This window comes from Tasmannia lanceolata, unplaced genomic scaffold (assembly GCF_043159265.1).
Source record: "Tasmannia lanceolata isolate RefF3 unplaced genomic scaffold, GAP_Taslan_0.1 ptg000023l, whole genome shotgun sequence".
Taxonomy (NCBI): domain Eukaryota; kingdom Viridiplantae; phylum Streptophyta; class Magnoliopsida; order Canellales; family Winteraceae; genus Tasmannia; species Tasmannia lanceolata.
The window spans coordinates 25,331,558-25,355,336 of NW_027518700.1; the positions used below are offsets into that span (position 1 = coordinate 25,331,558).

At 39.8% G+C, this 23,779-nt stretch overlaps 1 protein-coding gene across 1 annotated transcript; it reads left to right on the top strand.

Moving 5' to 3' along the window:
* Positions 1–9,664: 9,664 nt before the first annotated feature.
* On the top strand, positions 9,665–10,366 carry LOC143855961 (zinc finger BED domain-containing protein RICESLEEPER 2-like). Its single transcript, XM_077366006.1, has one exon. It carries the CDS (start codon positions 9,665–9,667, stop codon positions 10,364–10,366), a length of 702 nt encoding a protein of 233 aa, XP_077222121.1.
* Positions 10,367–23,779: the final 13,413 nt, after the last annotated feature.

Genomic DNA, 23,779 nt, shown 5'->3' on the forward strand with positions numbered 1-23,779 from the left:
TCCCTGTTTCACTTACTAAAGTTGCTAGGAGATGGTTCATGGTCCTAGACAAAACCCGTTATAAGACATGGAAGGACATTGGTGAACAATTCATTAAGCAGTTCAAATACGATGATGGGACAAAAATCACTAGAAAAGATTTGGAGAGAACCAAGCAAGACTCAAAGGAATCTTTTCTAACCTTTGTGAAAAGATGGAGGAGACTAGCAGCGCAAATGATGGAGGGCCCTTCTGAGGAAGAGCAGGTCCAAATAATTATGAAGAATATTTCCCCCCAACTCCAGTATCACATGTCTTTACAGTATTATCCGGATTTTAAACATTTCATCATGGCAGGCACCCAAATAGAGGAGGCTATGGCTCAAGGAGTATTTAACCGAAGTAACCCGAATACCAGAGAATTCAGGAAGCCTCCATTAGCTGAAATTAATAACCTTTCCCGCTCCAAGCCTCAGCCTCCAAAACCTCAGAACCCCATGGTGATGGACTACACCCAACCTGCTGCTGCACCTCGACCACAGGCCCAGACAGAATTTACTCCTCTCCCTCTTCCACCATCTGAGATACTTAAGGAGTGTCTAGCCTCAGGTCGCATAATCCTACCCCACATTAGGGCTTCTCCCAATCCTTTGCCAGCAAATTGGCGAACAGATCAACACTGCGAATACCATAGAAATTTCGGCCATCTCACTGATAATTGCATTGCCCTAAAATTCAGAATCCAGAGGTTGCTCGACAATAAAGGCCTTGTGTTCGAGCCAAAACCCAATGCTACCAATAACCCATTACCTGGTCATGCAAACCGGCTGCTGCTATCAATGCTATAACCATAGGAGACCCAAATTTTGATCCTCTCACTCTTATCTGTGCCTTAGAACCTACCTTTGAACGTCTGGGTCAGATCCTTTTGAAGAAGAAGAAGATACAGACGGTGAAGATGTTCTAGTAGCTGCTATCCTGATGTGAACCAGCCTTCGCTGAGCCTCCAAAGTTAGACAGTTGCAGCAGTTAAAGTTTTAGTCATTTACTATTTTATGTTGAGTCAGTCATCATGGTCAGTACAATTGTTGAGTCCGGTCTTACAGTTCAAGGTCAATGCCTAGTCCAGGCAAGTTATCTTTTGCTTTTCTTTTTATTTAGAGTTGTGAATCCTGAGCATGTTTAGGATATGTCGTCAGATGTAATAGCTTTCTCTTTAAATAAAATTTCAGTCCCAATAGTTCATTTGTGTCTGTTTCTTAAGTATGCTTCTGATCTTAAAGTAAGACTCCCTCCTCAAATGAGGACAAAATTGACGAAACTCCACTTGAGTCACAACAATTACTTGAACAAGAGGAGGAGCGCCAATCCCAGCCTTTTAAAGATGAAATTGAAGTGGTAAACACTGGCACTGAAACTTTGATTCAGTGAATGCCGATTGAAAATACATTACCCTCTGAAGAATGTGATGAATTGATAAACCTATTGCGAGAATAAAGAGATGGTCCAGTAAGCGCTACCATTAATGCCAGGAGAAAGACCCAGATAGAAGGTTCAAGAAAGAATGAAGTGAATATCACATGCTATACAAGGGGCATGGATTCGAAACAACTTCCATATCTCCAGTCAATGGCCCTGGTCACAGGTTTCACCAGTGACAATGTAAAGCCATCAAATTCAATATGAAAAGTGCAAGAGCAATCATCTCAGAGCGATCATCAAAATATCAAGGGCGAAATGATGTCCAAAAACCAGCATGCACCCTCAAAGTCAAATTATTTATCAATATCCAGAAGGAAGAAGAATCATTCTCTCTTACCGAGAAATGCCGTCAAACTCCGTAAAAAAAAATAAAAAAATAATAATAATCAGTACCAGAGGGACTCTAGTAACTTAGATCGATTCCCAATCTGAACATCGGAAGGCCTCATTTGGCCGAATAAATCCCAAAATCATAACCCAACGTCAAAAGAATACCGGTTTGCAAACCCTTCGAGCCTGAATGAAATTTTCTTGAAAACCCATCAAACTAGGGGCATCCGCCCCGAACTACGCGAGACCTGATCCCTACACTGGGGTACGTAGGCAGCTCGGTTAAATCGAGTTCGGTCGATTCAAAAAAGAAAAGAAATTCAATCGTTCCCGAAAAAAAAGAGGGACAAGTTCCAAAAGAAGAGAAGTCAATCATTCCAGAAAGAAAGAAAAAAAAGAAAAATCAATTAACCTTCAAACAATTTATCTTCAAACTAGGGGCATTCGCCCTGAACTACGCACGACCTGATTCCTACCCTGGGATACGTAGGCAACCTGTTCACAGGTTCGGTCGAAATCTTTGTTGAACCTTAAGCCATTCTTTGAAAAGCCCTATCCTACCTATAAAGTCCTTCCGGTGTTCAGAATTAATGATCTAGGTCTTGAAACACAAAAAGTGAAAAAGAAAAAAAAAGAACGGAGTTTGAAGATCTGCTAGACTGAAAACCTGAAAGGGCGGTCTAGGCAAAATTTAAGATCATTCCCCTGCTAAGTTGAAAACCCGAAAGGGCGGCTTAGGCAAAAGCTAAGGGGATAGCTTGTTGGATTGAAAACCTAGAAAGGTGGTTCAGGCAAAAGTTAAGGCTAACACGGCCTGCCAAGTTAAAAACTCAGAAGAGGTGACTTGGTCACGGTAAAAGAATCATTATAAGAAGGCTACAGCTAGTATCAAGACTGAAGATTAATAGAAGTTCAGGCAAATTCAAGTGCCATCCTCAAAACTGGGGGTATTGAAACTAAGCAATCTTAGGAGTCGTAATTAAATCCTTGAGGCATTACTGTTTTAAGAAAAAAGTCCCGAGTTTACCAATTGAGAAACTATTCCTCAAAAGGATAAACTTACCAAACAAAATATTAACTAAGTTAGAAGCATCACTCTATTTCTCAGTATAGTCAGTCAATCTTTGTTATTCTACGTTCACTCCTTCAGAGCTCCTCAATCATTTGAGTAGTGCCTTTTATCTAAGTTTTCTCTTTAGAAAGAGTCAATCATCGTCCTTATGTCCAAATGATGCAACTGTCTCGGTGAAGGAGGCCCGGCCTCGTCAGCTCCCTGCGATTGTACCTGAAAGAGCTCGAGAATCTAGTCAAACAGCTTCATTTCAAAGAAGATCAACTCAGAAGAATTCAGAAGTAGAAACATCAGAAGTGGAGTTTCCATAAGAGGAACATACCCCAGGAAGGCACCTTAAGCTTGGAAGAACCTCAGATGCAATGGTGGTTGAGCCAATTTCTCAGAAAGATGAACCATTAAAATTCAAAATTTCCTTCCAGTTACTTAAATACTATCATGGTCAAGAAATGTTTATCTAAACACCTGTCAAGAGACAAATCCCACTTTTTCATGTTACTATCCAAGAGAGCCGTTGTTCTAGATTACCAATTCCAAGTATTTAGATCAAGATTTCAGTTATCAAAATCCCCAGAAGACAAGACCAACAGTCTCTTTACGAAAAATCTTGTCAAAGCTTCATGAAAGTGTTCCTAAACCATTCTCGTTAGTCATGCTTCTTCGTTCCTAAGGTTTGTCGTCTCATCATTCGTCAAAGTCTTAGTTTCCAATATCTTTATCGGGCATGATCTCTATTATCCCTGATTTCATTGAGTTCAAAAAATCTAAAATTCATCAAATCCAATCTTACGTCAAATTCAAATTCATGAAAAATCTCTAAATTCTTCGTCGTTGAATTCATCAATCGAAGCTATCTCGTTTCTTTGAGCCCGTTTGGGAACGGTGTCTCATTTTCCGAGTCCGTTTGGGAATGGTCTCTTATCTTCTTCGAACCCGTTTGGGAACGGTGCCTCATTTTTCGAATCCATTTGGGAATAGTTTCTTATCTTCTTCGAGCCTGTTTGGGAACGGTGTCTCATCTTCCGAGTCCATTTGGGAATGGTTTGTTATCTTCTCCGAGCCCTGTTGGGAACACTGTCTCATTTTCCGAGTCCAGTTGCGAATGGTCTCTTAAAATTCTTCGAGCCCGTTTGTGAACGGTATCACATTTTTCGAATCCATTTGGGAATGGTCTCTTATCTTCGAGCCCGTTTGGGAACGGTGTCTCATTTTTTGAGTCCAATTGGGAATGGTCTCTTATCTTTTACCCGCCCATTTGTGAACGGTATCTCATTCTCTAAGTCCATTTGTGAATGGTCTCATGTCCTCGTTGAGCCCGTTTCTGAACAGTGTCTCATTTCCCGAGTCCATTAGTGAATGGTCTCTTATCCTCTTTGAGCCCGTTTGTGAACGGTGTCTCATTTTCCGAGTCCTTTTGTGAATGGTCTCTTATCCTCTTTGAGCCCGTTTGTGAATGATGTCTCATTTTCGAAGTCTATTTGTGAATGGTCTCACCTCCTTCTTAAGCCTGTTTGTGAACGGTGTCTCATTTTCCGAGTCCTTTTGTGAAGGGCCTCATATCCTCTTTGAGCCCGTTTGTGAACGGTATCTCATATTCTGAGTCCATTTGTGAATGGTCTCATGTCCTCCTTGAGCCCATTTGTGAACGGTGTCTCATTTTTCGAGTCCATTTATGAATGGCCTCATATCCTCTTTGAGCCCGTTTGTGAACGGTGTCTCATTTTTCGAGTCCATTTGTGAATGGTCTCTTATCCTGAGCCCGTTTGTGAACGGTCTCATTTTCGAAGTCCATTTGCGAATGGTCTCATGTCCTCCTTGGGCGTGTTTGTGAACGGTGTCTCATTTTTCGAGTCCATTTGTGAATGGTCCCTTATCCTCTTTGAGCCCGTTTGTGAACGGTGTCTCATTTTCTGAGTCCGTTTGTGAATGGTCTCTTATCCTTTTTGAGCCCTTTTGTGAACGGTGTCTCATTTTCGAAGTCAATTTGTGAATGATCTCATATCCTCCTTGAGCCCGTTTGTGAACGGTGTCTCATTTTTCGAGTCCATTTGTGAATGGCCTCATATCCTCTTTGAGCCCGTTTGTGAACGGTGTCTCATTTTCGAAGTCCATTTGCGAATGGTCTCATGTCCTCCTTGGGCCTGTTTGTGAACGGTGTCTCATTTCCCGAGTCCATTTGTGGATAGTCCCTTATCCTCTTTCAGCCCGTTTGTGAACGGTGTCTCATTTTCCGAGTCCATTTGTGAATGGTCTCTTATCCTCTTTGAGCCCTTTTGTGAACGGTGTCTCATTCTCGAAGTCTATTTGTGAATGGTCTCTTATCCTCCTTGAGCCCGCTTGTGAACAGTGTCTCATTTTCTTCTAAAAACCGTTTGAGAATGATCTTTGTTCCTTCTCTTCAGAATCCATTCGAAAATGATATCTCATTCTTTCATTGCCCGTTTGTGAACGGCGCCGCATCGGGATTATTTTTCATTCTAAGTTGCGTGACTTTCGCTCATAGATTGAATTCATTTCTCCATTTATTCTGAACTACCAGCTCATGGTAGCAAGAATAAATAATTTTTTATTACATTCCAATTCTAGGACTTCGTTTAGGGTCTTGCATTAGGGAGTATATGTTTTCATCTAGGTTGCATTTTGTCTAGAGTCCTTTGTTGATTAAAGCTGCGCAAAATGGTTCTGTCACTTTTTGCTTTGGTATTCGATGACTACGTCGCCTCTACCAAAGAGGGGCATCTGTAGACTACCCCATTTTGCTACGCTTTAAAAAGCAAAAGATTCGGTAGTATCATCGAGTCTTGAATCCGTATTCAGCATTAGATTAGGCATCCATGCATTTTAGGGTAGATTTCATTTCATTATGGGAGTTTTGAAGTTGATTCGCGATCCTGAAGGTCTCTAGGGGGTTCCTTTGGCCTCTAGAAGATGAAAGTTCAAGTTTTCAAGCAAATGAAAAAACCTCATATTTTTAGAATTTTCAGGGTTTCCCTCATTTTTGCTTATTTTGAACTGCAGGGGTATTTTGGTCATTCCCGATGTGTCTCATTTGACCCCCGAGTTATATTTGAGAAATCTTGAGTGATTTTACAAATTTTGAAAAAGTTACTATTTTTAGAAACTCATGTGGCTTCCACATTTTCATCATCTTATGGATATTTCAATCACTCCTCATATGGGTACGGCTGATGGATTAAGAGTAATTTCGTAAGATTTGGAAAACCTGCTAAATTAAGATCTGTCAAGATTTTCTCTTAGTCTTGCACTTCGGGGGTATTTTATACATTTCCAAACATATCATATTTGGTCCCTAAGTTGTGTCTAAGAAATCTTGAGTCCGTTCATAAATTTTTGAAAATCTGTTATTTTTAGAATTTCTCAGGGTTTCTCCTAGTCTCGCCAAATTCTAGCACCTCGGGTTAATTTGGTCTTTTCCTGTGTAATTCTTTTGATCCCTGAAATATGTCTGAGAGATTATGAATGATTTTCTGACTTTTGGAAAACTTGCTAAATTTAGAATTTCTCAGGAGTTTCGCTTAATTTGGAAATTCTAAGTGCTGAGGGCATTTTGGGTATTTTCAGGGGATACCAAAATGATCCTGTTTAATATTGCTCACCAAAAAGACCCAATTTTAAAAGTTTCTATTTTTGAAGTTTGACCACAAAGACTTTCTATTTTTAATTTTTCCCATTTAGGGGTGAATCAATCTGAGGGTATTTTGGTCGCGTTTGGATGTCTAACGGTCAAATAGGGGCATTTTGGTCCGAAAAGTTATTTTTTAAAAAAGATGGTCTGATCATGTGTGAGGGATGTACCATAAATGTCAAATGGGTTGGGTCAATATATAGAATGTTGAATTTAGAAAGATTTTATTAATTTTTTACGAAAAAACCCGAAACCCATGTGAAATGGCCCATTAGGCTAAAGCCTGCAAAGATGGAGCTCATGTGAGTTCACCCATATGGGTCAACCACCATGGTGGGCGGCCCACATGGTTGACCCACATGAGTTGAGCATCCAACCTTGATGATGTAACAATGGTGACATCCTATTTGTTAAAAAAAAAACGAATAAAAAATGAAAAGAAGGAAAGAAGGAAAAGAGGAATGATTGCTTAAAAAAGTTTTCTTCCAAAGAAGCAATGTGGAATGAGAATAGCATGTCTTGATTGACAAGAAATTAAGATTGGAATCAAATCCAATTTGGAAATAAGAAAGAAAGAAAGCAAGATGGGAAAATTGGAAACAAGCCAAAAAGGGAGCTCTCACATTGGAAATTACTATTTCTCTCTTAACTCTAGCTTTTTTTGTATAAAAAATCAAAGCAAACAATGCTAGAAAGGATTAAAAAATCCAAATTCGTCCTTTTTCTCTCTCCTCCCAAGAAAAAAAAAAAAACTCTTCTCTCTTGAGGTGTGATCTCTCTCTCAAGTGTTCTTCACAAAAGGAATTCTTGAATTCCTTCTTCTTCTCCAAGGCATCACACAATCAAGGATGATTGGAGGGTAGGGTGTCAATTTTGGCTCGGGCTCGGCTCGGTTTGGGCTCGGCTCGAGCTCGGTTCGAATCCTTAACGAGCCGAGCCGAGCTGGCTCGTTAAGCTTAACGAGCCGAGCCCGAGCTAGGCCAGGCTCGGCTCGGCTCGGCTCGTCAATGCTCGATTTAACAAGAGGGGGGTGAATGTGCACAAAGAGGGTGGCCTAGGGAGAAAAATATTATGAGTAATTTAGGGTTAAAACTATGAGTTATGACCTTATCTTCTCAGTTCTAACTTTTTCTCTAGAAAATCAGCCGCATCTTGGGCGAAAAAACCACCCACCGGAGATCCGCCTCTTCATCTTCTCCGGCCATCCACCGGAGATCCGGCCACCTTCAAGGAATCCCCCTCTCCATCTCCACCTCTACATATTTTCCTCTCCATCTAAACCCTAGATGTAACCCTCTCCATCTCTACCATCTTCTTCACATATCTAAACCCATTTTCTCCACTTCTCCACCATCTCTAATTCCGGCGAGCTCCATTAAATCCGGCACCCCATCCATACTCCAACATCTCTCTCTCTCTCTCTATCTCCTTTCTCTCTTTGACCGAACCCTAGAAGGAGAAAATCTCTGCCCCCCTTCGGTGTTCTCCAAATCTTCGCTCCCCGCCGGTGCTCTTCGTCACCTTCTTCTCCTCCTCGCCTCAGATTCGATCATTCGAAGCAAGGTTAGTTATTTTGGTTCATAATTTTATTTTATTTTCATTTTGAGAATATTTTTAGGGCTTTTTATGGGTTTTCTATGGGGGGAAATATCACTGCCCTTCTAGGTGGTTTTCTCTTCATTTTGAAGAGAAATTATATAGTGCAAGGATCTACGGTCGAAGTACCAACCTTGATATTTAATCCAACAGCAGCTGCTGTTGGATCAAATATCAAGGGTTAGATTGAGCTTTTGCCAAAAATTGAATTGATCAACCCAAAATTTTAGGGCTTTTTATGGGTTTTCTATGGGGGGAAATATCACTGCCCTTCTAGGTGGTTTTCTCTTCATTTTGAAGAGAAATTATATGGTGGAAGGACCTACGGTGGAAGTACCAACCCTGATATTTGATCCAACAGCAGCTGCTGTTGGATCAAATATCAAGGGTTAGATTGAGCTTTTGTCAAAAATTGAATTGAATCAACCCAAATTTTTAGGGCTTTTTATGGGTTTTCTATGGGGGAAATATCACTGCCCTTCTAGGTGGTTTTCTCTTCATTTTGAAGAGAAATTATATGGTGCAGGGACCTACGGTGGAAGTACGAACCTTGATATTTGATCCAACAGCAGCTGCTGTTGGATCAAATATCAAGGGTTAGATTGAGCTTTTTTCAAAAATTGAATTGAATCAACCCAAATTTTCAAAAATCAACCGAAGTTGTTGTTGGATCAAATATCATTATATCAAGAGTTTAGGTTGAGCTTTTGCTAAAACCTGAATTAGAATCAACCTGAAACAGAGGTTACAGAGCCCATTTTATGGTAAAAGCTCAACCCAAAATTTCATTTTCAAGAGAAATTCTTTGTTGCAATTGTGCAAGGCCTTACGGTGGAAGTACGAACCTTGATATTTGATCCAACAACAACTTGGGTTGGCCAATTAAGTTTCATTGGCTAGGGCATTATATTCCTTCTCTTGGTGAATTTGCAATAGCAAATTGCAGCTATTATGGGAAAAAATCTTTGAAGGAAACATATTATATGTCTTGAAGTTATTATGTCTTTTTTTTAATCAGATGTCTTCTTTGCCATCATCTCAACAATCTGTGAATGAAACTAATCCCCCAAATCCTAAAGAAGTAGTGTCTGGTGAGAATGTGAATGAGGATGATAATTTGCAGATTTCTGACTGGGAGAATGAGACGACTCAAGAGATTGATACGGATGTAGACAAAAAGAGGAAAAAAATCTGATTTTTGGGTTTGTTTTGAGGATACAGAAGTTACGGAGAATGGAAAGACGGTTACAAAACATCAATGCAAGGGTTGTCGATCAACATATACTAAGATGAGAGGTGGTACCACATCTACCCTTAGAAGGCATATGGGTTCATGTAAAGCTTTGAGTTGGAAAAGACCCAAACAATCTACAATTTCTTTTCCACCTGCTGATGGTAGTGGGATTGAATTTGGAGGTTTTGCTATAACTTCCTATGACCAAATGAAGATTAGGGAAATCATTGCCAAGATGATCATTGTGCATGAGTACCCGTTTAAGATGGTTGAACACACATAGTTCAACATTTTATGTAAGTCTTTAAATCCTAGTTATGAGAAGATGTCAGGGAACACAATTAAACTAGAGTGCATGAAGGTTTATGAAACTGAGAAGGAGAAGTTGAAAAAAAATTTCAAGGGTGTTGGTAGAATTTCCCTTACATCCGATTGTTGGACATCAAACCAAACTATTGGATACATGTGTTTAACTGCTCATTTTGTTGATTCGGATTGGAAGTTACAGAGGCGCATCATTAGCTTTTGTGATTTGGAGCCACCCCATTTTGGAGTTGTCATAAGTGATGCCATTTCTGCATGTCTAACAGAGTGGGGAATTCAGGATAAGGTGCAATCCATCACATTGGATAATGCACGGAATAATGATGTGGCTGCCGATCAATTGAAGATCAATTTCCAGTCAAGGAATAAGTTGCACTACAAGGGAAAGATTTTTCACATTAGATGTTGTGCCCACATTCTTAACTTAATGGTGCAGGATGGTCTTAAGGAAATTGATTCAATCATTCACAAGATAAGGGAAAGTGTGAAATATTTAAAGAAATCTCCATCTCGTCTTTTCAAGTTTGGGGAAATTGCAATACAACTGGATGTTCCTACTTCTAAAGGGTTGCGCATAGATGTTCCTACTCGTTGGAACTCTACTTATTTGATGCTTGACCATGCCTTCACATATAAGCATGTTTTTAGTCAATATGCTGCTAGAGATGCAAATTACAAGTGGCTTCCCACTCCACTTGATTAGGGCAAGGCAGAAAAAATTTGCAAGTTTTTGGGGGTTTTCAATGGAGTGACAAAATTATTCTCAGGAACATCTTATCCCACTGCAAATGTTTTTCTTTCTGAAGTGTGGAAAATTAAACAGGAGTTGACTACCCACTTACTTTCTGATGATCAGTATATGGTACAGATGGCAAAGATTATGAGTGAAAAATTTAATAAGTATTGGGGCGATTGCAATTTGTTTATGGCTATTTCCAGCATCCTTGATCCTAGGTACAAGATGAAATTAATTGAGTTTTGTTTCCCCAGAATCTATTCAGTCTTCGATTATGAAACTCACATCAAAATAGTTCGGGACTCGTTGTATGAGTTGTATGATATTTATGTAGTTGAGTACGAGCGCCAATCTACCATTGAACAAAATTCACAATCATTTCAAAGTTTACAAAGAATTGATGAATTTGAAGAATTTTGCGAATCTACGGAAACCGTTAGATCTTCCAAGTCAGAGATGGACACTTATTTGGAGGAAATTCGTTTAAAATGCGACAAAACATTTTTTGATGTTTTGGAGTGGTGGAAAATGAATACACTCAAGTTTCCTACCCTTTCAAGAATGGCAAGGGACATACTCACTATACCAATCACTACAGTTGCTTCTGAGTCTGTATTTAGTGCGGGAGGAAGGGTATTGGACCAATATAGAAGTTCTCTAGCTCCAAAGACAGTGGATGCTTTGATTTGTTCAGGTAGTTGGCTTAGAGCTACTCAGAAGGTCATCTCTCCCCCTTCGGTAAGTGTCATATCATAACTTGCAATTTTTTGTTTCATTATTTTATATATTACTTGTTTATGTAACACTAAATTTTGCAGTGTGATTATGTCGAGGAGGAAGATACGAGAGTTGGTATTCCAGATGGTGCCGAATAGATTGTGGTATGTTGTTACTTTTGTAGGTCTAATTGTCTATTCAGGTTGTGTTGTATTGTTGTTATTTTCAGGTAATCATTCATTTTTGTGGTGGGTTATTTGTCGTGGGTTTCTCTTAAAGTTGATGTCACTTTAATTGCATAATGTTGTTTCGTTAACAATTTTTCTCTATTTGTTTTGTAGGTGGTGGGGCTTTTGGTTATGGCCTATGGGAACCTCTGAAGTATTGGTTATGTTGAAAGATTTGTAGTGATTTTCTATGCATGCATAGTGATTTTTGTTTTGAAGTTGTAATTGAACAATATATGTGCTTGTTTGTGGGGATTGTGAAGTGTAGTTGGTATTAGACAAGTTGGGAAGGGCTTTTTTATCACTTGATATAGCCTGTAAGCTTTGAAGACTAATTGGTAAAATCTCTGCAGATTCCAGTGTTTTAGTATGAGGACAATGTATTTGTATTATCTCATTTCTTGTTTAGAATGCTAAAGAGGAATGTGTGAAGTTGGGCATAAAAAGGGTTTCTTTTTGGAAACAAAAAAAGAAGAATAATTTTCTGGATGGAAATTAATCCGGAAACCATGTAAAAAGGATTGTAGAATTTCTTGTTAAAACTGCTTGCCAACCCAGCTTCAGAAGTTTTGTGTTTTGTCTGTTGCCTGTCTGTCAATCAAGAATCCTTGTGCTTTGAAATTAATGGCTTTACATGACACGAGATGCTAGTCTTTCAGCATTCCATTTTATTGTGAATGTAGTTTGTATTATATTGTCCATAAATTGCAAGAATTTCAAATTGTTTTCTTGTGTTATCCGTTCCCATTGTGCTGGATGGATTGTTCCCATTGTGCTGGATGATTTTTGTATTATATTGTCCATAAATTGCAAGAATTTCAAATCGTTTTGCATGTATTATAATGTCCATATATGTTAAACTTGTTATTTTATTTGTTACAGGTCAGAATAGGACCTTTTTGCTGTGAATTTGCACAGGACTCTGATTCTCAAATAGAAAGCGTAGAATTTTCTAGTGAAAAGATGCCACAAGATGCCAATCAAAATTCAAGGTAGTTCCCATCAATTACTATTCTGTTTTCAGTTAGCTACTAAGCTACATTTAAGCGTAGAATTTTCGTATTTGTTGATTTCTTCTGATTTCAATTGTCTTTAATGTATCTTTTTAGTGTTTCTCTGTTTTGAGACTTGCTGAATTTGTATAGATCACTCCTTTGAGACTTGCTAAATTTATATAGATAAATCCATTCTTGAATAAATCCTACTGCTTCTTGAGGTCAACAAGTCCATATTTTTTCTTGTTATGCCATGGATCTGAAGTTAATTCCCAGCCATAGTTCTCTCTTCTGATACCCATTTCCATATTAATGAGAATCTGGTGTTAATATTGCTAGAAAAGATCTTTAAAAATCATGTATGGGGATTGTGAATTTCCTTTAAGCCATTTGCAGTGCATTTTTTAACAATTCTTCTTTTTTTATCAGCATTTCTTCCTTTGGACTTATGTAAGGGTGTCATTTTAATATGTTCTGAGAATACACAAATTTCTGTCTGATCTGTTGTTACAGCCACACCCAGGTGGTTAGAATTGCAAGGACTGGCTGTGTTTTTATATTACCAATCCTCAGTGATTTTTTCAACATTGTTTCTATTAGCTTTTATCAAATTTTGTCTTATTCATTCAATCCACAAGTGAATGTGAGACTTTCCTCCACTCTTATTGTAATTTCTTGCTATCAGGCTGCTCTCTTCCAAAGTGAGCTGCGAAATGGCTTGACGCAAATTGCCTGGCAAACCCCATTTATAGAGAAGTGATTTATCTGCCTCTTTTTCTTCCTCAGGCCACCCCCTTTAGTGTATTTATGACCGCCTTTTACACTACTGGGGAGTGGCCCTAGGGAGGAAAGGGGACATATATATAATTTCCCATATGTGTATGTGTGCAATATTATGTCCCTGCATAGTACACACCACATGTAAATGTTCCTTGAATGTCACATCCAACCAGTGCAGGTAAGTATGTTGGGAACGGACCAATCAAGCTGCGTAAGAGCACCTGGAGGGAGAGGACAGATGTTGAGGCCATGGAAAGGCAAAAGGTGGGTTTTACATTATCATTTGGCTACTCTTGTTAGTTACTCATCATCTTTGTGTTCTTACTCTTGTTTTCCTTACCAGTACCAAACTCAAAAGAAACCAAAGCTTCCAAAGAAGAGCGTCCTGCACAACTCATAAACAATTATAGGAAGTGTTACAGCATGCGCTAAAGTTTGGCATTCAATGGGATCAAGTGCACAAACCTAGCATCTATTTTGATTGAAAATTGTTCATTGATGGCATTAATTGGGAGGCTCTGATTATCAATTGGCTAACACTTTCAATCTGTTTCATGGCAGCTCTTGATGCTGAAACCCGAGAGGTATGGAGTTGAACACAAGCAGAATTTCACTGGAGAGGGTGAAGAGTACATCTACCACTCCAAAGGCCATATGCTCAACCCTGGGCAGAGAGACTGGACCCGGTACCAGCCCTGGCAACCCACCAAAACCTAAGAAGGTTCCCTTTCAGCTCTCAACTTTTGCTGGGTATGTGATGAACCCTTCACAATCTATCTTATTGCAATGTTTGTAGACTTTGTATTCCTTGAATGCTGGCACCAAGATGGGTTAGAAATAAATTTGTTTGCACTGCTTAAAACCTATTTTATGACAAATATGCTCAACTTGTAAAACTTTCTAGGCACATTTGAGTCACATCCAAACAGTTGAACTATTTTTCTTTCTTTTTTTGTGCAGTCAACATATGGCAGAATCATGCCTGCTGCTAAAACTCGTGGGGCTGTTGCGCGGGCAAACCAAGAAGAAAGGGTCTTCTCAATCGCAAGATGATGAACATAGTCGGCTGCTTTTAAATTGATGGGATAGGAGGTTGAATCAAGAAAGTTGTTTTTTTTATTGAATGATTAAGAAATGGATTATACATAGGCTTATTATGCCGATCTCTTACCTGTGTGGTGAGAGCAAACTGGTATGCAATGAGCTATCTTGATGACTTAATGCACATGGAGTTTGTGAACCATGCTTATTGTGTTCCCTTTTACACATTTATCGCAACAGGTAAAAAAAGAGCCCAATTCGCCCCTGTTAACGAGCTTGGTAAGGCTCGCGAGCCCTCGCGAGCCTGGGCGAGCCTGACCGAGCCGAGCCGAGCCGAGCCCGAGCCGAGCTTTTGAGCTTAACGAGCCGAGCCGAGCCTGGCCAAGCTCGACTCGGCTCGGCTCGTTTACACCCCTATTGGAGGGTTCTTTGGATCTTTTTTAGCGTATAAAATGGTTGGACAAAGCGTATATCTTGGATCACCAACCCTAGAGACAAGAATCGCGATCAACAGTAAGGATTCCTCATCTTTGTGAAGTAGAAAAAGCATGCTAGGGTTTTAATTTTGATGGATCAAATCAACGAGTTTTTCTTTGAAATTCCAGTATGTTATAATATAGATTATGAGTTTTCAAAATCCAAAATTTGATCAAAAAATTAATTTTCCTACATTTAAAAATGGATTTCTTTTGTTTTTATTCAATATGGATTTAAATTAGATTATCAAAGCAAGTATTTGAAAACATGGTTTTTTTTTAAAACTGATATTTTTTGGGTGTTCTATAAAATACAAAACTACTGGAAACTTAATTTCCAACCGCGGTTCGGCCGTTTTATTTTTCATTCTATTTTTTAAAGAATAACCCTGAAAAGGGTTATTTCTTGATGAATGGAGCCAAAAGTATATCAAATCATATCCAAATTTAGTGAAAGTTTGTTTCCAGTAGTTTTACAAGGTTTTTAGATCACCCAAAAAAGTTTATATTTTTTGGAGTTTATTTAATCGGATTATTAATTATTTTAAATTTTGGCTATTTTTAATAAATACCAAATCGTTTTAAAAATTGATGAAACTTTCCAGAATTAAAGCCTAATAATAAATGGAAGTTTCCATTGAAAAATATTTTAAAACAAATATGGTTTTATTGTTTTCTAATCGCTTCTCCGTTTTACGTGGCATAATTCTTTTTCTTATTAAATTAATATAGTTTCAAAATTTTTCTTTACAAACCAGTAACTTTGGTTACTGGAATGTTCGAGAAATATTTTCAATTAATTTTGCAAAGATTTGATAAGGTTTTACAATTTATTGTAATAAACGGGTTTTAACGCCTAGGAAATAAATTGATCTCTTATATTTAAAAACCAATTTTATGGAGGAGATTTAAGTTTTAAGTTTTAAAATTTTGATAATAAATTCTATAATCTATTATATATCTACTGGAATTTTTCATTTGATTTTAGGATACAATTAGGTTTGCTTTTTAAGTAATTCTTTGGTTTTATCTAATTTTTGTGTGAATTTAAATGGGCATCAAATCGAAATACAAATCCATGCAAGTCATACAGTAGTCTAATCTCATGATTACCTTTATACTGTAAGAGTTTAAGTTGATTTGAAATTAATATGCTATAGGTTACTGTATTAATCTATAATCTGATTTGAATTATGAAAAATCAAGAATTGATATTAAATCTTAATGATAATTCATGAAATTTTTTCAGTAAACCACAATCATCCATATCTTGTTACTGGAAAAGTTGCAACTGATTTGGAGTTCGATTGCTTAGGGTTACTGTGTATTCCTAGCAATCTGGTATTAATTATATTAAATCACAATTTAATAGCAAATCAATACAAAAGTCAGTAAAAATCTCCAAAAAACCTTAAATTTTCATCATAAATTCAATCCCTAACTTTTTGAAATAGAAACCTTAGGGTTCATAGATTGCCTTTGTAAATTGGCTATGCTGTGACAATTTAACTGCCGAGATCGTAACCATAATCGTATACTAATTGCGATTAATCCTGCGTAATTATAGTGCGTAAATTATAGTATGATATTGGCTCCGAGGTCCACTGTCCACGAAAATCCTGAGAAATATGCCAGGCAATAAGATACTATAATTTACGTGGTAAATTATACAAGTGTTGAGAGCACGATTCCCTTCCATGGTTGCGATTCGAGGCCGAAACTTGCGAACCATAGAGCCTTTAGTATTCCTTAGATGTTTAGGAATAAAAAATCCTCAAAAATTGAAAATCATTAAGTTCAACAAATCGAATTAACTCGATCCGTGTCTTAGGAGCCGTTGGATTACGGTCTCCTATCGTAGGAACCTTTAAGGCTCCTTAGGAACACTTACGTCACGTTGTGTCCTAAGTTTTAGGGAGTCCTAGAGTTAGGAGTCCAGCCTCATCACGGGCGTTTGCTATGGATAGCAACCGTGCCATAAATCTAGTTACAGTAGTCACCTCACTTTTTCCCTAGGACAAACCTAGTTACCTAGGATGTAGGTTAACCTGCATTAGTGTAAGGGACGTCTTGCACTTAGATAGGACCATATAGCATCTTAGATGAAATCCTAGGATAATAAAATCTTCAACTTGAATTAAATAATTTCTCTTAAAACTGTTGAAACAGTCAATCCAGTCTAGATCGGTGTCCTAGATGAGTTAGGCATAAGTAGCTTAGTTCAGGTGCACCGAACTATGTCGACTCTGATCCCAGTGAGGCTTGGGTACGTAGGCAGCTTGGATGCTTGATGGCATACCAATCGCGAGTCGGCCCCACACACAAATTGTGGGGTTTTGTATATTAGTTTTCTTATAAATTCTTAATTAAAATATGTAGGATTTCTCTCACATTAGCATTTTAGGAGAACTTTCACTTAGATTGAATTCAAACAAATTAAGAAAATCAAGATACACATTTAGGAATTACACTGAAATTAGATCTTAGGATGCATGTCATGTAGTTCACACATTAATATAGAGTTAAATGAGCCATTTAAAAGAAATTCAAAAGAGTTAACTTTTGAAATTGAAGACCGATTATCGGGCAGGAATGGTGCATGTGGTGGTAACTCCCCATACCTTCCATTCTCGTAACCAGGTAACGAGTCTAGATTTCTGGTCAATTATGGGTCATAGATCCCTCATCTAGGTGGCGACTCTGTCACTCTCTTTTGTGTGGAATTTGGATTGCCTTAATGATCCCAAGTTCACGGAAAAGATGAATTAAATCACACCTTGCTAGGCTCGGCGGCTTACCCCTGCCCTTATGGGTACTGGGTTGCATGTTTATTTGCACCCTATGGCTTGGTTGCTGTCTGCTTGGTTGGGTAATTAAAATTAATAATAAAAAGCACACGCCATTCTCGTGGGTACGAGAGACCAAGAGAGAGCGTGGCTGCTCGCGCCTCACCCCTCTTGCGGGATCAGGTCCCACAGTATCAGAGCAGCTACTACGTCCCGTGTTCAAGTCACGGAGGACTACCCAGTGAAAAGCTAGAGTGAAAGCTGCTAGGGTGAGATAGCCATAGAGTAGGCTGCCACGGAAGGGGGCGACTTGTGGAAAGGGCTACCTGAAAAACAAGGCTAGAGTGAAATTATCCGTAACAGAGTGGGCTCTCGAGGACGGCGGATGCAGAAGCATAGTGGTATGTTACGGTCCTGAGTGGCCCCCTAGGTATGGGACTGGGTGGGACCTAGCCTGATACTGGACAAGTTTAAAGGGCGTTGCCTAATGCGTTCCATCAGCCCTGGAACTTTTGGCGTATTGGTAAGGTACCTAACATGTGCACTCCTTGGGGCTTGTCGTGTTTACTCTGTTAACAAGCCAGAAGCATCTTGAATTGGATATATGTGTGTGTGTATATATATATATATATATATATATATATAGAGAGAGAGAGAGAGAGAGAGAGAGAGGAAAGTGTTCCTAAGCTATAGCTTAGATAAGCTTATCTAAGCTATAGTTGAAAAACACATGTAGCCCCACATTTTTTGGGATCGAAAGCATTCATTTGGAAGGCCCTTCCATGGATAGCGTGTGTACCAAAAATCAGCCCTATAGGATCATCCTAACCCTGCCATCTGTTGAGGGAAAAAATGGGCAGACACATGGACACACAGTGTCTGCCTATTTTCTACTCCACCTTTGATTGGGTTAGGATGATCCTATATGGCTGATTTTTGGTACACACCCTATCCATGGAAGGGCCTTCCAAATGAATGCTTTGGATCCCGCAAAAAATGTGAGGCCACATGTGTTTTTGAGCTATAGCTTACATAAGCTTAGATAAGTTATAGCTTAGGAACACTTTCCTCATATATATATATATATATATATAGAGAGAGAGAGAGAGAGAGAGAGAGAGAGAGAGAGAGAGAGAGGAAAGTGTTGGTGAGCTTAAGCTCACCAAACTTATGGTGAGCTTTAGCGCCCAATCACATGGGGGCCTACTTTGTTAGGATGATCCAAAGCATTCATTTGAAAGGCCCTTGCATAGATGGGGTGTGTACCAAAAATCAGCTCCATAGGATCATCCTAACCCATCCATTTGTGGAGGTCAAAATGGACAGACATTGTTTGTCCACAAATATGCCCATTTTTGTCCTCCACAAATGGAGGGGTTAGGATGATCCTATGGAGCTGATTTTTTGTACACACCCTATCTATGATAAGGCCTTGCAAATGAATGGTTTGGATCACCACAGAAAATGTGGGACCCATGTGATTGGGGAGCTTAAGCGCACCATAAGTTTGGTGAGCTTAAGCTCACCAACACTTTCCTCATATATATATATATGAGAAAATGGTTCCTACACACTTGTGTAGATAAGTTATCCACACACTAGCTTAAAATACAGTGGGGTCCCACATTATTTGGGTGATCCAAACCATCCATTTTTAAGGCCCTCACATAGATAGGGTGTCCACAAAAAATCAGATCCATAGGATCATCCTAACCATTTGAACTGTGGAGGCAAAAAATGGACTAATTTGTGAAGGTTTAAAGACGTCCATTTTACCTTCACAAATTGTAGGGTTGGAATGATCCTATGGATCTGATTTTTTCTGGACACCCTATCTATGTGAGGGCCTTAAAAATGAATGGCTTGGATCACCCAAACAATGTGGGCCCCACTGTATTTTAAGCTAGTGTGTAAATAACTTATCTACACAAGTGTGTAGGAACCGTTTTCTCATATGAGGGCCTTAATTGCTGAGACCATTTCCCCAAAAAATGGCAATTTTTAGGGCGTTTTGATATTGAGATAGTGCCTTTTTATTTATTGTTGTGTGTGCCTATTTAGTGAGTCTCGTATTGCCGTTGCTTGGATATTGAGTGATCATGTTAGGAAAGAATCGAATTCCTTTTCGAGAAAAGTACGGAATGCAGGCCGATGTTTAGTGAAAATACGGACTGCCGGCACCTTTTAAAACAAGAACAAAAAAGGGCTAAACTTCAAAATTTGGTGGTCAAATGACCCTGATACCCTTCTGACATCGACAGAGTCCTCCTTTTTCATTACTACCTCTTAAACTGGCCCGATTCACGAGGCTTCTTTTGGTTCATTTAAATGTGTATTTGAACCGAGAGAACCTTGATTCGTTTCTATCTTGGCCGTCGGAAATAACTAGAGACGGATGGATCTTGACACATGTTGGAAAACTTTTTGGAACCCTGACGTTCTTGTACTTTTTGGAACACTGACGTTATCTTTTCTCACTTATCTTTTGGCTTAGAACAGTAGACGTTATCTTTTCTCACTATCTTTTCAACACGTGTCAGGCATCCATCCGTCTCTAGGTATTTTTGACAGCCAAGATAGAAATAATGGGTGCGCCGGTGGAAAATAATGGGTATGCCGATGGAAATAATGGTTACAGAAAGCGAAATAATGGGTACGCCGGCGGAAATAATGTGTACACTGATGGAAATAATGGTTACAGAGAGGGAAATAATGGGTACGCCGATGGAAATAATGGTTACAGAGAGGGCAATAATGGGTACACCGGCAGAAATAATGGGTACACCGATGGAAATAATGGTTACAGAGAGGGGAATAATGAGTATGCCAGCAGAAAAAATGGGTACGCCGATGGAAATAATGGTTACAGAGAGGGGAATAGGAATAGTACGCCGATGGAAATAATAGTTATAGAAAGGGGAATAATGGGTACGCCGGCAGAAATAATGGGTACGCCGGTGGAAATAATGGTTACAGAGAGGGGAATAAGAATAATGGGTATGCCGGCGGAAATAATGGGTACGCCGATGGAAATAATGGTACAGAGAGGGGTATTATTAGAAGACGTCACCGTTTCATATTGATGTCCACGTGTCATGGATCCGATCATCTATTCATATTGGCGACGACCAAGATTTAAAAAGAACCCAAGGACTCTAGGTTCACAGAAAGATTTCAATCCAAACCAAACTGACTATATATACTGCTGCTAGCATTCCAAAAAGTTTTTCAACACGTGTCAGGCATCCATCCGTCTCTAGGTATTTTCGATGGCTAAGATAGAAACGAACCCAAGATTCCGTGACTTCTGTCGGTTCAAATACCAGACGAACCAAAAGAACCTCGTGAAACACGCCAGTAATGAAAAAGGCGGCTGAATGACGTTTCTGTAGATGTCAGAAGGGTGTCAGGGTCTTTTTCCAACCCGATTTTGAAGATTAGCCTATTTTTTGTTCTTGTTTTAAAAAGTGCCCGCAATCTGTATTTTCACTAAACATTGGCCTCCATTCCGTACTTTTCTCTTCCTTTTCACATTAGTTGTGTTTTACTCACAAAAGTGTCACCATCAATTTTAATGTCCTTGACAATAATATCCATAGGGAGTTGGGCCTGTAAATGGGTGAAATTCGTTCTGCGCTGATTTGTTCCCAAAGTTATGTAAGAAAGTGTTCTTACATTATAATACTAATTACAATGGGGTGAGTGGTCACTTCATTTCCAACACATTGCACACTAGAAGAGTTAAAACTCATTGGTAAACCAGGTTACATCAAACCCATTTGCACGTAATAATAAAATAATAGAACAAAAGCATGGATTAAAAAATCTAGAAGGTGCACCAAATTCTCAATGAATTTGAAACTTGTTCACATTCTTTCAGTCCCCACTTCTTACTCTTCTTGGTACGAAGGTGAGAACACAGCTGGATAAGAATCATCAAGGAAACTGGCATATATCTGGTCTGGAGGATGTTCCTTCAGATCCATCTGAGAGAACCCCACCAAAATAACTTTCCATAACAAAATCAGAAACTTTATATAATTTAGGTAGTGTTGTCTTCCTTTATCAAGCAATCAACAACAAAAGCATCCTCACTTGATGAAAAGTTCAAGAACAGTATCATGGGATTATTATATACTTTTTCTTTTCTTCCTCTTTTCCAAATGAATGGTATCTCCGTGACATTTCTTTTCTGTTTCACCTAGTCGATTAGGAAATGATTGATTCCGCATATGGATGTGAAGAAAATGAACGGTTCACCCCTAAATGTCGCCGACAGGGTAAAGAAAATATGAAATAGGACACAAAGGCAAGCTTAAAGTCAAGATGTCGACCAACCAAACAACAGAAATAGAGACAAAGCCAAAAGTGTAACCAGAGTTTAAAAGGTAATTTGCCCTGCCATTTCTACCCATTATCAGTTCTTGAACCTGTAAATTTCCTCAAGAGAGACTACAAGAAAAATGGCCTATAGCGACAGAAATTTTACCGTCGCCAATTAACCGTCATTGGAAACTGATGTTGGCAACTGCTACAATCATCGTTGCCAATGAATTTGAATCTGCGAAAGTTAAATCCAGACTGACGCTAATATAACTTTTATAGAGTCGGAATTTTTTTCACCATCCTTATATTAGATAAAAAAGTATTTAATATTTTTAATCACATTTATTCGCGACAGTTTAATTGTACTGTAGTTACAAAATTTCCCGCATCAATTACATGGACTTTCCGGCAACCATATTTCTATCTATGGAGACGACGGAAAGGAATTGTTGCTGCAAATACCCGTTGCTAATAACCTTTTTGACAGGGCGCCGCTATTCCCGACGGCTGGCTAACGTTAAACGTTATATGCCACGTTTCCCACCATTTGATCGGTCTCTCTCTCTCCACACACACACACCATCTCTCTCTCCACACACACAACAGGAACAGTTGGTGGACCCATCTTTGAACAATGTAGGCCCGCCCATACTGATGGCGTCTGAATCCGGGTCTGCGATCGCGCGGTCGGTAGAGGGCCTCCGCGGGGTCTGCAATCACAAACAAAGGGGGTCAGGGGGTCCGGGGTGAGTCCCGGACGACCACTTCGACACCCAAGTCAGATCCTTCGACCAATCAAGATAAAGAACAGCGAGAGGGGGAAGGGAGTTTCGATCAGGGTTACCAAGGGCAGCGCGCGGGCTCTTTTCTGGATGTGTGAGTGAATGGGTCGGAGGGGACTAGCAGGGAGAATAGGAACGAGCTCCTAGCCTCCTCTATTGTTATCTCGACTCTTTTTTCGGTGTGGCGGAGTGGGGAATCGGTTCCCTCCTCCTTTTCTCTTTTTCCTTTCCTCTTTCCTTTTTTTCGGCCTCCTCTCCTCCGTGGGGCTAACCTCCCTCTCCTTTTAAAAGGAGGTGTGCGGCTGTTTTCATCATTATGGAGGGAAAACCTTCCTTTGCAGGATTGGGCCGTCCCCCTGTCTTGCCGGCGCGCGTGGCCATTTCCTTCCATAATTTGTGATGATGAGGCCTGGGCGGCGGGAGGGCGACACGTGTCATGAATGTGTGGTCTTTGCCGTTTTCCAACGCCATTCTTCGTGATGGTTGGGCTCTGCTCGTGCATGGATGACACGTGGCGATATCTGGGAGCGTAGCCGTATTTGTGCCCCATCATAACTCCGCCTTACTCCTTTGGTCCATTGAATGGGCCAAGGGAGTAACGTTTTGTTTGAGCGAAGTCATGATGAGGATATTTACGAGGGCTCCGAGGTACGAAGAGACGTGCCGTTTTATCCAGCGGCTGTCCTCGGGAAGCGGCAGCGTCGTTAGGGAGGTTGCGTTGTCTCGAGGCACCAGGATTTCTCTCCCGAGTTTTTAAAAGAAGGGAATTATCCTGGTGCCTTTTTTTGTGGCTCTGCGTCGTTCTTCTTCTCTCCTTCTCAGTAGGGGTTCTTTTCGTATCTTCTTTAGCAACATGTCTGGTTCTTCTTCACGAGTTACAGGGAAGGCCCGTTTCCTCCAGGAGTCGTCGAGTGACCCTGACTTGTCCTCCGATCCGGGGGAAGATCTCGTGGGTCGTCGGAAGAAGGCTAGGAGGGGCCCCGGTCCTTCCTCGGGCTTCCCCCCCCCCTTCGCCTTTCCTCCTTGCCTAGGGAGGACAGATTGTCTCAGTCTCACGTCGCCAGGGAGTGGTCGTTTTTCTCTCGAGTCTATCATCAGGGAACGGAGCTGCGCGGCCGTGTTTCGAAGATGGGCAAGGAGATCGAGGGCTTGAAGCGGGAGAACGAGGTTTTACAGAAAAAAGGTTCACCTTCTCAACGAGCAGCTGTTGGAATATGAGGTGGACCCCCTGCTGGAGACCTCTTGGGAGG

Bases quoted from the DNA above. Each gene is read 5' to 3' on its own strand.
- LOC143855961 (XM_077366006.1), top strand. From the start codon at position 9,665: ATGTCAGGGAACACAATTAAACTAGAGTGCATGAAGGTTTATGAAACT.